The sequence below is a fragment of the Staurois parvus genome, unplaced genomic scaffold (genome assembly GCF_062004578.1).
Source record: "Staurois parvus isolate SC_StPar_1 unplaced genomic scaffold, SC_StPar_1.0 ptg003601l, whole genome shotgun sequence".
Taxonomy (NCBI): Eukaryota; Metazoa; Chordata; class Amphibia; order Anura; family Ranidae; genus Staurois; species Staurois parvus.
Genome location: NW_028321397.1, coordinates 1,150,986 through 1,167,716, shown reverse-complemented (window position 1 = coordinate 1,167,716; position 16,731 = coordinate 1,150,986). Strand labels below are relative to the sequence as shown.

The following is a 16,731-nucleotide window of genomic DNA, read 5'->3' as shown; positions in this document are numbered from 1 at the left end:
TTTTATTTTTGTTACCAAAAAAATCTTTTTTTGGTCAAAAAAAGTCCAAAATCGCCGGTTTGTAGTGTTTTACCGCGTTTTTCAGCATTAGTGTTTTTACAGCTAAAAAACTCCTCTACAAACCCACTAGTCCTGCGTTTTTTTTCCAGCCAAAAAACGATTACAGTCTGTGTGTGCATGGACACACAGGATAACTAGCTGTAGAAAAAAATATCAAAAGCAAAAAACAGCCTGTAAAAACGTCCAGTGTGCATGAGGACTGAAATCCACTCTGGAAATTAGGCAGTAATTACTTATTTATTCCTTTTTTTCTACTGCTTCAAAGCACTTACAGAAATAAAAAAAGATAGAGAGAGATGAGATGAGAGGAGAGAAGACAGCAGAGAACTGAAGAAGAAAAGTAAAGAGACAACAAGAAGAGAAAAGAGGAGGCAAAAGAAGAAAGGAAACAAGAGGAGAGAATAAAAGAAAAAAAAAAGAAAAAAGAAAATAAGAAAAGAAAAAGGAACAGAGCAGAGAAGAGAAGGCAGACATAAAACAAGAGTTAAAAAAAGAAAGAAAGAAAAAAGCTAAAATAATATTGACATAAAATCAATGATTTACTTGACTACTCCCTTTCCAAGAACCGTACCTCACTTGCCTCAATGGTCCCCACTTGTTTGAAGATCAGATCATAAATTCCATGATGTACATACATCTACAGGGATAAAAAGATTGAGAAGTCACCCACACTAGTTATCAAAAAAGACTTCACATAATCAAACTTGCATTAGATTGACTGCATTGCTATTGGTATCTGAAAAGGTTAAGGTGACCAACCATAACAAGGGAAAGAAAAATGGTCATTGCAGGTGCACTGGTAATCGCCTTACCTCTACTGCTTGCTTCATCAAATTCATCTGACCCTCTTGCTTGGCAATAGACCGCTGCAGAACACAGTGATGGTTATTAGAAGAGAATCATACTTCCATATATTATACTTGTTCAAATTATGACTTGCTAAGATGAATCAAACATTTTTCTCTCTTGAACCCCAATTTCCTCTCACAGCAACCAAAGAAGACAGACCAGACCTCTAAAAATTCCCAATACCAGCTACCAGTGGTGGACAGTTCTTATGGGCAGCACAGTGGCTAAATGGTTAGCACTTCCGCCTGGCAGTACTAGGATCCTTGGTTCGAATCCCAACCACAGCACCACCTGCCTGGAGTTTGCATGCTCTCCCTGTGCCTGCATGGGTTTCCTCCGGGTACTCCGGTTTCCTCCCACACTCCAAGGACATGCTGGTAGGTTAATTGGATCCTGTCCAAATTGGCCCTAGTATGTGTATGTATGAATGTGAGTTAGGGACCTTAGATTGTACACCCCTTGAGGGTTAGGGACTGATGTGAATGTACAATATATATGTAAAGCACTGTGTAAATTGACAGCGCTATATAAGTACCTGAAATAAATAACAATAAGATCATAAGCTGATTGGTAAAAGATCATAGCAGAGCAATACAAAACTGCATGCCTCCATACTAAAACACACACAGTACACAGTTAACCCTTTGATCGCCCCAGATGTTAACCCCTTTCTGCCCAGTGCCATTAGTACAGTGTCAGTGCTTTTTATTAGCACCGATCACTGTATTAGTGTCACTGGGGATGTCAGCGACAGTCAGTTTTCCCCCAGTTTCAGAATGGACGCCGCAGTCTCGCTATAAGTCGTTGATCGCCGCTATTACTAGCATTAAAAAGAAAAAAAAATTCCAGTATATATACTGCCATTTGTAGACACTATAATTTTCACGCAAGCCAATTAATTTACATGTACTGGGACTTTTCTGAGGAAAGACATGTAGCAGAATACATTTGGCCTAAATTTATGACGACATTTGATTTTTTTAAATTTTCTTTTACTGGATATATTTTATAGCAAAAAGTAAAAAATGGGGGGATTTACTAAAACTGGAGTGTGCAGACTCTGCATAGAAATCAATCAGTTTTCAGCTTTGATCGTCAAAGCTTCATTGTACAAGCTGAAGTTAGAAGCTGATTGGCTACCATGCACAACTGCACCAGATTCCGAGGGATCCAGTTTTAGTAAATCTCCCCTTTTGTGTCAATTTATAGGGATAAACAGTCTCCCACTTAAGGATGCCAAGGAGGATGAACTGAAAAATAGAGATTTCCCACAACATAACATTTCCAGGTCAAAAAACACCAGCAGATTTCTAAAGGATTTTGTTGACAACAAATTTCACACTTGAAGTCCACCGACTGGATGTGGGGAATATAAGAATCTATACTCTGGAAGCAGGATTACTTACCAAGTGCGAGTCTCGGAGCAAATGCTGCAGGCATTTTGTGTAAAGAGCATTAACTGAGTCCTGAAGGAAACAAACATACAATCAATATATATACATACACACACACAGTTATTACTATTATTATTATACAGGATTTATATAGCGCCAACAGTTCGCTCAGCGCTGTACATTATAATGGGAGACAGTACACGAGAACGTACAGTAACAATACAATTCAATACACGAGGGGTTCGAGGGCCCTGCTCCTTGGAGCTTACAATCTAGGAGGGAGGGGATAGTGGTACAGGAGGAAATAGCTGTAGGTGATGGAGTGGTGGGAAGAGCGGAGGAGATGGGCAATTAGGTGAGGGCGGGGTAGGCTTCTTTGAAGAGATTGGTTTTCAGGGTGCGCCTAAAGGTGAGGAGGGTAGGTGACAGTCTGATGGATTGGGGTAGTGAGTTCCAGAGGATGGGGGAAGCCCTGGAGAAGTCCTGGAGACGGGCATGGGAGGAGGAGACCAGGGAACTAGAGAGTAGGAGGTCTTGTGAGGAGCGGAGAGTGCGTTTTGGGTGGTAGATGGATATCAGGTCGGTGATGTAGTTTGGGGCTGTGTTATGAACAGCTTTGTACGTCAATGTTAATAATTTGAATTTTATGCGTTGGGCAATCGGAAGCCAGTTTAGGGATTGGCAGAGGGGGGTGGCAGATACGGAGCGGTTAGTAAGGTCAATGAGTCTGGCCCCAGAATTCAGGATAGACTGAAGCGGGGATAGCCTGTGTTCAGGTAGGCCGGCGAGGAGGGAGTTACAGTAGCCAAGTCGTGATACAATGACACATATACATATATATATATATATATATATATATATATATATATACACACACACACACACACACACATATATATACACATATATACACATATACATATACACACACAAACAAATTATCCCCTCCTTTCCCAACCATGACATCCCTTTAAAAATGGTCTTTATGCCCGAGAGGCTCAAAGGACTACCCGATCATCACCGTCACATGGATAGTGGGACCAGCTTTCGAATATTGTTAGAGACCAGGAGCTATCCATGATAGCTCGTCACTGTGCTGGAAGCACAGAGTGAGTGTGCTGTCAGTACAGAAACCTTAACTACCAATGGGCGCATATGTCCGGTGTGTGGGATTCAAATCCAACCTCTTTGCCATTGCACACATGCATTATGTGGGTGGCAAGAAGCTATTAGAGCTGGCAAACAGTTGAAATGCATGTAAAAGCCCACCTTGAGGTATCAGAGGTCCTGGGGAGACTCCTGAAGTACATTGCACACTACAAAAACGCACTCCGGAAGCACTCCAGATACGTTTTTGCTAACAGTTCACAACACACTCTGTTCCAGTGCAATTTTGATACAGTTTGCTATATTCCAGTACAGTTCTGTGCAGAAAAAATTTGCGCTCTCAGCACATATGTATTTTTTTAATGGCACGCAAATATGCAACTGCTCAGCGTCAAGGTCCAGACACCAAGAGGCCGCATATTTGGGCAGCACAGTGGCTAAATGGTTAGCACTTCCACTTGGCAGTACTAGGGTCGTTGGTTCGAATCCCAACCACGGCACCACCTGCCTGAAGTTTGCATGTTCTCCCTGTGCCTGCGTGGGTTTCCTCCAGGTACTCAGGTTTCCTCCCACATTCCAAAGACATGCTGGTAGGTTAATTGGATCCTGTCTAAATTGGCCCCTAGTATGTGTATGTATGAATGTGAGTTAGGGACCTTAGATTGTACACCTCTTGAGGGTTAGGGACTGATGTGAATGTACAATATATATGTAAAGCGCTGCGGAAATTGACAGAGCTATATAAGTACCTGAAATAAATAATAATAATAATATTTGCGTGCGCTCAGCGTCAAGGGGTTCATTTACTAGGCTGACATTAGAAGCTGACTGGCTACCATGCACAGATGCACCAGATTTTGCACTCTCCAGTTTTAGTAAATAAACCCTACAAATGTTTCAGGCACTGGGGGAGAATGTGGGTGATACTTCCATAGCACAGACTATGGTCATGTGTGAGGAGGCAGAACCCTCACTACACCGCTGCTACATACACTTTGCATAGGAGGACTTACAATATAATGTCGTAGGCTCTTCCTTTCATGGACTTTAAATGCGCTGCGGAATGAGGTGATATTTTTGTCAAATCGTTCTACGTGTTTCCCCAGGAACTCCTTCACGTCTTCAATGTTTTTTAAAGTGCAGGTATTGGACGGTGCAGTGGGAGGTTGTTCTGAAATAATTAAAAAGTACAATTAAAGTCTTAGTAAGTCTGGATACTGTTGCAGTGAGGCAGCAACAATCTTTACAATACTCACATATACTGCACATATTTGTATTTTATGTTTCCAAACAATACGAGACTCGGATGGATATACTTTTAACAATACATGACAAATATCCATTTCCTCCATGAGACAACCATCCTTGCCCCTCTCCTTCCTTACATGTGTCTATGATAAACCTAAGGCCAAACTACACCTAGTGAATAACATTTTCGCTAGATGAGCCATTACAAAATACTAACGTACTTAACCTCTGATAGAAGCTATAATTCCCTGCCTCGTGTGACAAGTTAGTCCCAGGATAGAGACTCAATGCCCGGATTTATCTTCATCAGGAGCAGGGTGGATTTGATTTAAATCAAACTGATTTAAATCACTAGTCAGTAAGGCTTGATTTAAATCCTAGTTTTCTACATAAAGACTAATTCTTGCTGGTATAACTTTAATATGAAAGTAGATGAAGATTTTTAGAATAACAACTTTTCATATTAGTTTTTTTTATCCCCAGTTTAATCATTCATATTTGGACAACTTTTCTGTTGTACTTAGGAAGGAGAAAAATAATCATTACCTTAATAATAACAATTTAAATAGATTTATTCAACTGAAACAATAACATTCCAGCATATGTGATTTGCTTAAACAAACATCCATGTTTAACTAATTTGGATAAACAAAATATATATATTTTAAGAAACTTAGACTGTCAGCCCCTTCCTCCTCACACTTAGTTTCACTTTCTTCTTGTGCAGATCTATTCCACTCCAAACAATCAGAAAAATATTGTTTCTATTCTATTCACTGAACTTCTTGAAACTTAGCACTGAAGGGGCTGATTCTGTATTCATAGGTTTGTAGAAGTTAGGATGAAGGTCTTTTTCTTAACTCTGTTCATGTTATAACATTTTTGCTGTGAAGAAGAGGCATGTGATCTCCGCTGAGTCAAATTCAGTTTTGAGAACTGCAAAAGTAAACCGAGCATCTGTGATAATATCTTGTAGGGAGAGAAACTGCCCAATAATCTTACAAAAACCTCTGGAAGAGCATGACATTGTGAATGGATTCATGGAATTTATTTACCAAAACAATTAAACATATACAGCCTTATTCTACATAATTAAACTAATCTTTATTTCATGATGGAATAACCTTTGGATGGTAATATATTTTCCTCAAAAAGCATTTTATTTAAAAAAAAATCCGATTTAAATAAAAAAAAAAAAATCAGATTTTTTTGATTTTTTTTTTTTAAATCATTGATTTTTATCCACCCTGATCAGGAGCTATGAATTTGGGCATGTCTGCTCATTCTACTTCCTGTGCTATACAGTACAAAAAACAACTTCAAGACTGCAAGCTGCTGGCAAAGATGCATGGCCCATGCAGAGCAAAACTTAAAGGGTCGCTGAACTTGTCCCTCCCCAGCAGCATGTATTATTATTATTATACAGGATTTATATAGCGCCAACAGTTTGCTCAGCACTTTACAATATAACGGGAGAAATTACAGCAACAATACAGTTCAATACAAGAGCGATAGGAGGGCCCTGATCCTGGGAGCTTACAATCTAGGAGGTACTCACCTTTCCCCATGCAGCTACATTTGGCCCCCAGTGTGCAGAGAAACAGAGGGCACATGGGCCTAGTGCATTACCTTCTAAAAATTAGATTTATTGAATAAAAGTAGTATGCTCACAAAAGAAAAAAATCAAAGGCACATCACAAAAAAAAGATGTTACATGTTCCACACATTTTTAGGATGGAACATGTTCCCATAGCTGCAGCCGCCCACTTCCTCTGACAGATCCCGTGTTTCCCCGAAAGTAAGACCTAGCGGTACTTTTTGATGTACTGCTAATATAAGCCCTCCCCCGAAAATATGACCTACCTCCACCAGGGGCGGACTGACCATTCCGGCACTGCCCGAGGAGCCGGGGTCACTGCAGGGCCCCATGAGAGGCTCAGTCCGTCCCAGTATGTGCCGCTTCTGAAATAAGCAGGCATTGAGGGGACAGACAGTGAGGCAGGCACTTCGGACACCTCTCCTCCTCGGAGTTTCAGCAGAGGGGCGGGTCCACATCCCTGCCACGGGGGCTGAAGTCGGAGTGCTGGAGGGGTGGGCAGAGTATGCAGCAGGTAAGTATGTAATCCCCCAACCCTGGTGACAGCACTGCAGCTTCATGTAGTAGGTAGGAGGGAGAGAGAGAGGTGGGGGGGAAAGAGCGTAAAGAGAGAGAAGGCAGAGAGAGAGAGGGGGTGGCTTTAAAACTTACCTGTTTGTGGAGCTTGTGGAGACGTCAATAAAAATAAGACCTACCTGAAAATAAGCCCTAGTGCATTTTTTTCACCTACAATTAATATAAGACACGGTCTTATTTTCGGGGAAACACGGTAGTACGGGGAGACTTCTCCCCGTACTATCTGTCAAATTTGGAAACAGCACGGACGTGTGGGGCTCCGCCCACACGTCCGCATCATTCATTCACGGACTTCCGTGAATGAACTACAAGTCCCGACAGCCTTAGCGCCTGTCGGCTTGTAGCTTGCAATGAACTACCACGGCACTGTGGAGGGCCATTGTGGTTGATTACAGCTTCCTGTCAGAATATCTGCTTGCTCATACATCCGGTACGGCAAGCCGATATTCTGACAGGTCTGCAGGAGACTTGCATGGCACCAGCGATCTACTGATCACTGGTGCAATGCTTTCCAGGCTCCTCTAGACAAAAATAATAAAACGCGCATTTTTTTACCTGCAAAAAAATTTGCATTTATTATTTTTGTCCAAAATGTGAAATTATCCTTTAAGCTAGCCATACATGGATCACAATTCGGCCGGTTCAGTAGGGACCAGCCAAATTTTGATCAACATATGGGCAGGCTGGTTGCACTTGATTTATTAAGTTCCCCTGTCAGATAACAAATGCACAGGGGTGGGGAGAGATCGCCACACCAACATCACTTGTGTTGGTACAGCTATCTGTCCTGTTTGTTTTTTGCTCAGCCCAGTGGGTTGAACAAAAAAGCTACCTGTGTGTACCCAGCATTAGAAAGCTCAGCAATACAGAGGTTTAGCAATGCCATATTATCAGGTTGTGCTTTATTAGTTGTAGGAAGACAATCTAGACACATCTTATTGGGAAAGTGGAAGAAATAATTACCTGGATTCTCCTCTTTTTCTAGTGACCGGGCAATACACAGGACGCTGAAGCTCTCCTCCTTATCATTGTAGAAGGTCTCCTCAAACAGAATGGGTATGGAGAGAGAGAAGGCAAAACCGGTGCCCAGCTTAACCTGGGTGCCCTGAATAACAATCTCCTGCAAAACACAAGAAAGGCTTCAAAGTTATTTCTGGATTTCAGTGCCACGAAAATCCCAGCTGCTGAACGGATTCTGCATTTGTATATGAGATATAGTAAGTGGGACTTTTATTTGAAGATAGTAATAGTTAATTAAAGTGGTATTAAACTGCCTGAAAAAAGAAAAAAAAAATAATGGGCCCCCTGCAGGTTTAGGTCATAATGTACCTGTATGCACAGCACACTAGTACATTATCACAGACTTACCTGTACACTGAGCACCCCAGCGGCGCACTGTCACGGCTCTCCAGAGCTGCAATCTTCACCCAGTCTTCCTTCTGGGTTCACGGGATCTGGCAGTATGAATGGCCGTAGCCATGATGATGTCACTCCCGCGCATGCAAGGGAACCCTCGGCTGTGATACAGCGCTCTGAAGGTCTGACACTGTGCCATCCCTTCAGAGCGAAACATCGGCTGCATGCTGTGTGAATATCTCCTTTAAGAAGAAGAAAAAAAAAAATGGGCAGACACTCTGCCGTCACTTTTCTATGTTTCTATGTAAACAGTGCAAGTTTAGGAGATATTCACAGTACCTACAGGCAAGCCTTATTATAGGCTTGCCTGCAGCAGGTACAACTTACAAAGTGGACTTTAGTTCCACTAAAGAATAAAAAAAAAAAAAAGGAAGGAGGAGAAGAAAGGAGAGGAAGGATGAAAGAAGAGGAAGGAAGAAAGGAGAGGAAGGAAGAAAGGAGAGGAAGGAAGAAAGGAGAGGAAGGAAGAAAGGAGAGGAAGGAAGAAAGGAGAGGAAGGAAGAAAGGAGAGGAAGGAAGAAAGAAGAGGAAGGAAGGAAGAAAGAAGAGGAAGGAAGAAAGAAGAGGAAGGAAGAAAGGAGAGGAAGGAAGAAAGAAGAGGAAGGAAGAAAGAAGAGGAAGGAAGAAAGAAGAGGAAGGAAGAAAGAAGAGGAAGGAAGAAAGAAGAGGAAGGAAGAAAGGAGAGGAAGGAAGAAAGGAGAGGAAGGAAGAAAGGAGAGGAAGGAAGAAAGGAGAGGAAGGAAGAAAGAAGAGGAAGGAAGAAAGAAAAAGAGGAAGGAAGAAAGAAAAAGAGGAAGGAAGAAAGAAAAAGAGGAAGGAAGAAAGAAAAAGAGGAAGGAAGAAAGAAAAAGAGGAAGGAAGAAAGAAGAGGAAGGAAGAAAGAAGAGGAAGGAAGAAAGAAGAGGAAGGAAGAAAGAAGAGGAAGGAAGAAAGAAGAGGAAGGAAGGAGGGAGGAGGAAGGAAGGAGGAAGAGGAAGAAGAAGAGGCAGCTTTGCCAAACATGCAGACACACAGTGCATGAACACGTCTACTGTGACAACACTGCTAACGAGTGTTGTCACCCTAGGGCGGGAAGTGCCTCTGGCAAGTGAAAATTGCACAAGAGTAAGCCTACATTACAACAGTAAGTCGTCAAGCCATCATATGTGGATGAGGTGCATTTCAGAGGTACGAAGCGTGACAATTCCTGCGCAGCCCTATGGTGGGGAGTCCCACAGCCATTCACACTCAAGCATGTTCCGACATGTTCTAATGAGCCCTCGCCTGGGTCGCTGACCAGGTGACACAGTCTTTACGGAATAGAAGAAGAAATAAAACGTGTGTGCGTTACGCTGTTGAAGGAAAATTGGCGACAGGAATCTGGAGCAGTGAATTGACATCAAATTTTGCTTGAAAATTGGCAAAAGTTCGAATGAAACTTTAGCTGTTACAATAGACTTATTTATTGTCTGTCTCCATGTCTTTGGAGAGTGGGAGGAAACCGGAGTACCCAGAGGAAACCCACGCAGGCACAGGGAGAACATGCAAACTCCAGGCAGGTGGTGCAGTCGTCGGGATTTGAACCAGCGACCCTAGTACTGCCAGGTGGAAGTGCTAACCATTTAGCCACTGTGCTGCCCTATATATATATTGTACATTCACATCAGTCCCTGACCCTCAAGGGGCGTACAATCTAAGGTCTCTAACTCACATTCATACATACACATACTAGGGACAATTTATCTAGGAGCCAGTTAACCTACCAGCATGTCTTTGAAGTGTGTGCAGGAAACCCACACAGCCACAGGGAAAACATGAAAACTCCAGGCAGGTGCTTACTGTTTTTCTATGAAGAAATCAAGTGTTTTTGAATGGAATTAGCAGTTTAAGGAGGAGAAGGAAGATGTTCATGATGATGCAAGAAGTGGGCAGCCAGAAATGCAAAGGATGGATTCAAATGTGGACAGAGTGCAAACCGTCGTACACTCATGCTGGTGTGTTTTTTTTTTTAATAGTTCTTTATGAGTTCACAGAACATGGTACAACGGTCAACCAGCATTGTTACTTGGAAATTCTGAAAAGGTTATCTGAATCTGATCAGGAGAAAAGACTGGAACCCTGGCCTGAAAAGTGGATTCTCCACAACAATGCTCCTGCACAAGCATTCTTCTAGAGTCCATTCCAGGAATAAAATGGTCACACCTCGTATTTCCTTGCTTTTCAGATCAGTTTGGCGTTCCATTTATACTCCTTCAGGGGTGCATTTGTTCTCCCTCAAAGCTGCTTCAAGCTTCTTTAGCATTTTGACTGACTTGATCGGTTCTAAGGAAAACAAAAGACCATGTACACAGTCATATGCTTACGGGGAGCTTTAAACCTGAACTCCGGGAATAGCAGATATTGTCTAAATACAAGAGTCATGTGTACAGAGTCATGTGCCTTCTTCCTTGAATCTCGGTGAGCTTTGTGTATTTCTTCCAGATCTGTGCAGTCATCCAGTGTGAGACTTCCTGTAATAAAGACCACTCACTGCTGCTCTCTCTTTGTGCGGGGTGACTGGGCTTGTCTCCACCCCTTCCTGTAATAAAGACCGCTCACTGCTGCTCTCTCTCCTTGTGCAGGGTGACTGGTCTTGTCTCCGCCCCTTCCTGTAATAAAGACCGCTCACTGCTGCTCTCTCTCCTTGTACAGGATGACTGGTCTCGTCTCCACCTCCTCCTGTGGTTTTCCGCAGGCAGCCTGTAGCGGGCGGAGTCTGCTGGGCCCCGCCTACATCTCTGCTTTCTGCACAAGCTATACACAGCACATTGAATATGTAACTGCTACTTTTGCAATGGAATATCTGGATAATATAAAGGCATTTGGTGAACACAAAGTGGATTTATATCCTTTTTGGTAAGCAAGGAATATATTTAAATAAAAAACTTTTTGTGCCCGGGTTCAACTTCAACCATTCCCATCAGTCCCTGCCCAACACAGAGGATCATAATCCAACATCCCAATTTTCAAGGGGATCAATTAATCTCTAGTATGCATCTGAATTGTGGTATAAAACCCAAGCAGATAATCATCTAAAAAGGCAATAAAACCTGAGAACTTGAAGGAGTGTCAAAACGCTTGTTTATCATTCGCATTGTCCGAAGGTGCTGCATCACTAACAACATAGGTAAAGGTCCAGAATCAGAGAAGAGATCTGGAAAACCATTGTAACAACTACCAGCAAAATTTGTAAGATGTCCTCACCTTTCCATCCTCAGTCAGAAAGGCTCCTTCGTTGGGTTTAAGAATGAAGGACTCAAAGTAGCTGCTGGAGAAGGAACTGTTCGTTATACTCCCCTTACAAGGCACCAAAACCTGCAGGAACAAGAAAGGAGACAAGCCGTGGAACAGACACAAGACAATAGGATTTTCACATGGAAATTCCAATAGTACAGGACTATTAAAGACCATTCCCAACAAATAGTTTTTTTGACCGCACATAGGCTTTTGCAAGTTGAACTGCCTATGCTAGACATTGCATTCATTGCTCTGCTGCAGAGACCCCCTCCCTATTATGTTCTACTAGGTTAGTATCCTACTCAAACCACCCAACTTGTTTCCCTTCTTCCTCATTCCTCTTATTTTAGATTTATCTCCTCTTTGTTGGTATTGCAATGGGAAGAACTTTGTCTTAACATACAGTCCTCCACATCACGTGTCAAACACAAGGCCCGTAGGCCGAATCCAGCCTGCCAGGCCATTTCAAGTGATCCGCACACCTCTCCTGCAGATGCGGCACCCCCTCATCTCCACCCCCACCTTGTCTGAGCAGTCGGTAGCAGATAGGATGACAGAACTCCTCCGCCAGATCCTGCGCTTGTCTGTGCAGCCATGGAGAGGCTTGTCTCTGCCCTCCCCCATCTCAGCATTTAGGCAGCAGAGAGGAGGACAGACCTCCTCCTACAGATACTGCACCTCTCTGTGCAGCTGCTATACCCCCTGTGATGGGAGTCACTTTGGGTGGAGGGCCCATGGAACACAGCCCCCTTTGGAGAGGTGGGGAGACCCCTGTCTCAGCTCCCCATATCCCTATTATGTGTAAGTCACCCTGTGCATGTTAGGGGCACAGGGTGAAATGTCCTAATATTGTGTAAACATGTATAGGTGGGGTGTGGGGGTTGTTCATTGTTTACTGCCATGTGCTCCCATTGTTCTATTGTGTCTTGCTTGGGAGAAAACTATTATGGGATGTATGTGTTTTGTGTATTGGCTTGGTGGGGGGGTGTCTGCTGATGTCTCTTGTTGCTAGATTTGGTTTGCCCCACCCTGTGTCCTTATGCAGGGAGGGGGGGGGTTGTTCCCTTGAATGTATATATCTTGTGTCTGTGTTAAAATAAAGCAGTCCATTTACTGTTTTAATACAAGTCTGGTGCTGTTTCGTCTTGTATGGTCAGCGGTGGTGTCCGTGGATCTGTGTTCGGACAGGGAAGCAGGAGGCTAATGGAAATACCCTAGTGCAATCTCAGTCCGGTTCCGTTACACCCCCCATTTCCGCCTCCCCCAGCATTAAGCAGATTCCAGCCCTCCTCATGTGCTCCTCCAGACCCTGCACTTTCTGCTTCCCAGCTCTGCCCCAGCTTTTTCCCGAGAGCAGCGCAAGGTAAGGGGGGCACACTGTGATATAAGGGAAGGTTGGGACTCTTGACTTCTGATGTAAGGAGGAGTGGAGTGCTCTGAACATCTAGTCTTACAACCATAATGCTGATGGGGCCTGCAATGAAATTCAGTTTGACACCCCCTACCCTACATCTTTTTTCTTCCAATTCATTAGTGATGGCCTTTCCTTTGTATAAAATGTCCACCCCTCATTAAGAATGTTATTTTCATGCCAATGTTGATGGGTGTTTCTGACTGTTAGAAGCAACTTATCTGTGTTACCTAAATAAAAGTCAAATTAAAGAAAAAGCCTAACTCCAACGCAACCCATTGCCACCAAGTCCTTCCCCTTTTTCTACCTGGAGGCCAACTGGCTGTATGTTTTGATAACTTTTCCTATAGTTCTCTTTTTCAGTTCTTTGGCTGGTCGAGTGACACAAAACAGCCTCTCCACCTCCTCTTTGCTGCTGAACAGTTCTCAGTTATGCAGATTATCACTGACTGGTGACATCAGTACCGTTCTCTGCATTACTGTACTGCGTGCCCAAAGAGCAGTGCTGACAAGCCCCCAGAGGGGTAGGTCCATGACACCCTGGGCTCACAGGAACTAGGGTGTTTCAATCTAGAAGAGGACTGGCACTGGATTGCTGTGGGGGACAGCACCATTGAGAAGGTGAGCTTTGCAGCAAAAGCAGCAATTTTTAATTTTTCAAGTTGCAGCGCTTCTGCTTACAAAAGGAGGAAAAAAATGGTTTTAAAGGCATTCTCTGCATTGAGGTAAAACACCTTTCATGTGCAGCCCCCCCCCTAAATACTTACCTGAGTCTGATCTCAATCCAGCGATGTGCCCAAGAGTAGTGGCTCTGCTTTCTCTCTTTCCTCAGTGGGAACTCAGTGCCCAAGAGTAGTGGCTCTGCTCTCTTTCCTCAGTGGGAACTCAGTGCCCAAGAGTAGTGGATCTGCTCTCTTTACTTAGTGGGAACTCAGTGCCCAAGAGTAGTGGCTCTGCTCTCTTTCTTCAGTGGGAACTCAGTGCCCAAGAGTAGTGGCTCTGCTCTCTTTCCTCAGTGGGAACTCAGTGCCCAAGAGTAGTGGCTCTGCTCTCTTTACTTAGTGGGAACTCAGTGCCCACGAGTAGTGGCTCTGCTCTCTTTCCTCAGTGGGAACTCAGTGCCCAAGAGTAGTGGTTCTGCTCTCTTTCCTCAGTGGGAACTCAGTGCCCAAGAGTAGTGGTTCTGCTCTCTTTACTTAGTGGGAACTCAGTGCCCAGGAGTAGTGGCTCTGCTCTCTTTCCTCAGTGGGAACTCAGTGCCCAAGAGTAGTGGATCTGCTCTCTTTCCTCAGTGGGAACTCAGTGCCCAAGAGTAGTGGATCTGCTCTCTTTCCTCAGTGGGAACTCAGTGCCCAGGAGTAGGGGTTCTGCTCTCTTTCCTCAGTGGGAACTCAGTGCCCAAGAGTAGTGGCTCTGCTCTCTCTTTCCTCAGTGGGAACTAAGTGACCAAGAGCAGTGGCTCTGCTCGCTTTCCTTAGTGGGAACCCAGTGCCCAAGAGTAGTGGCTCTGCTCACTCTCTCTTTCCTCAGTGGGAACTCAGTGAAACCATTGGCTCATGCTGCTGTCAGTCAAATGTGATGATGAGGGAGCAGGGCGGTGGAGCTGAGCTGCACTGTGTGTGTCAATAGAGGCACACAGTGCAGTTTGGGATCAAGCCCACACATGTGCTACCTTAGGAAGCGGATTTCTATGATGGCACACAGAGAAGAGGAGGAGCCCAAAGTGCCTGTAGTGGACTGCAGAAGAGGAGGAATGGGGCAGATCTGTGCAAAACCATTACACAGAACAGGTAAATATAACATGTTTGGTATTTAGAAAAAAAGAACCTTTACAATCACTTTAATTATAGTTGAAGTGCAACTACATCATATGTATTTCAGATTAGATGTCGATAGGCTTATTAATCAATAAGGGTCTCCTGCACTACTCACAATAAACTAATAGCAGGTGGGGGGCTGCTAACACCCATCCATATGCCAAATGGAAAATGTATAAATTAAGAAGTAAATTGGTGAAGTACTACCCCAGTTCTACACTACTTCCTACACTAGCTTAACTCAATAGTCTACAGATATACAGATGAATACAAATAAATATTGTAGCATAACCAATATAAAAGAACTCTGTGAATAGAATAGAATGCACACAAACTGATATAAATCATCCAAGCATGGTCTAATGACTCACATCCACCAAAAAAAAGACGTGACTTAAGTACGCCACCAGTGAACATACAGTGAAACAAAATACAGTATACAATCACTCACACAACAAAATTACAGTGAAATGATCCACTCAAGGGATCCATGGTGAACATAACTATGAAGTACTAGTGATGTATTAATTCGTGATAGGAAGAAGAAAGAAAAAAGTCCCAATGGGACTCTAAGAAAACTAAACTGAGAATCTATATTGAAACAAAAATTACACGTGACAGGTCCCAAAAGACTACGGGGCCATTCACAAAAAAGCGCTTCTTGCGTATGCTCAGTGGGCACCCAGCTGTGAAGCCGCAAGATGTCACATCTGGGTGCCCACACTAAAGATGCCGGCGACAGGGAGAGAAGATGGCCAGTGAAACCAGCGGTGGTGAGGACACCGCTGGACCGGGGGACAGGTAAGTGTATTTTAAAAGTCAGCAGCTACAATTTTTGTAGCGGCTGACTTTTTTTTTTCAGCTGGAACTCCGCTTTAACTTTGGGATCATCATACTTTGGGGGTTATTCACTTAAATTGAAGAGTTCAAATCTGGTGCAGCTCTGCATAGAAACCAAGCAGCTTCCAGGTTCTATAGCCAAAGTTTAACTGAACAAGCTGAAGTTAGAAGCTGAGTGGCCGCCGTGCACAGCTGCACCAGATTCCGAGTGCTCCGGTTTTAGTTAATCAACCCCATTGTCTAGACCAGGGGTAGGCAACCTGCGGCTCTCTAGCTGTTGTGGAACTACATTTCCCATGAGGCATTGCAACATTACAAAACTGACAGTTACAGCTATGACATGCAGAGGCATGATGGAATTTGTAGTCCTGCAACAGCTGGAGAGCCGCAGGTTGCCTACCCCTGGTCTAGACACAAGAGCCATGTGTATTCTTCTTAAATCTCGGTGAGCTTTGTGTATTTCTTCCAGATCTGTGCAGTAATCCACTGAGAGACTTCCTGTAATAAAGACCGCTCACTGTTGCTACCTCTTCTTGTGCAGGGTGACTGGTCTCATCTCCACCTACTACTGTAGTTTTCAACAAGCAGCCTGTTTTGGGTGGAGCTTGTTGGGTCCCTTCCACAGGTCTGCTCTCTGCACAGGCTATGTAGAGCATAGTGATGACATCACTGATACTTTTACAAGGTCATATCTGGGTTTGTAAAAGTATCCAGTGCACACAAAGTACTTTATTATCCTTTGTGACTACTGAAGAATATATTTTATTGAAAGTATTTGTGCACAGGGTTCAGCTTTCAGGCACAACTATAACATATCCAAGATATTCCACTATCTTAAACCAATAAACTTGGGCACGTCCCAAAAAATATTTTCCAGAATTCCATGTTAAAAAAAAATAAATTTTTTTTTAGTTTTAAGCTTCCTCCGAATACAAAGTGTACACTTTCCTCTATGAAACAATATCAGATCATTTCAAACTCATAATTCTAAATATCATATAAAACACCAGAACTTTTCTATTCAATCTGTTTGAAGTCCTCCTTTGAGTCTAATAGAGCGAGAAATGAGATCATTTCATGCCCATTAGCCTCGCAGTCGCACTGACAGAAGCAAATAGAAGATTAGGCTTTGCAAATTAGGAGCAATTTCTGCCGTCAGCT

General features: G+C 43.4%; 1 protein-coding gene across 3 annotated transcripts in view; it reads right to left on the bottom strand.

The window, feature by feature from the left end:
• ANKRD27 (ankyrin repeat domain 27) overlaps positions 1-16,731 on the bottom strand; it is a 106,181-nt gene that overhangs the window by 48,389 nt on the left and 41,061 nt on the right. For all 3 annotated transcript variants that reach the window (XM_089667831.1, XM_089667828.1, XM_089667829.1), the window contains exons 3-8: positions 11,470-11,580; positions 7,795-7,951; positions 4,424-4,581; positions 2,316-2,375; positions 873-926; positions 632-697 (exon numbers count right to left, since the gene is read on the bottom strand). In XM_089667831.1, coding sequence (XP_089523957.1) covers positions 632-697; positions 873-926; positions 2,316-2,375; positions 4,424-4,581; positions 7,795-7,951; positions 11,470-11,580 — 606 coding nt within the window. The remainder of the gene's footprint in view (positions 1-631; positions 698-872; positions 927-2,315; positions 2,376-4,423; positions 4,582-7,794; positions 7,952-11,469; positions 11,581-16,731) is intronic.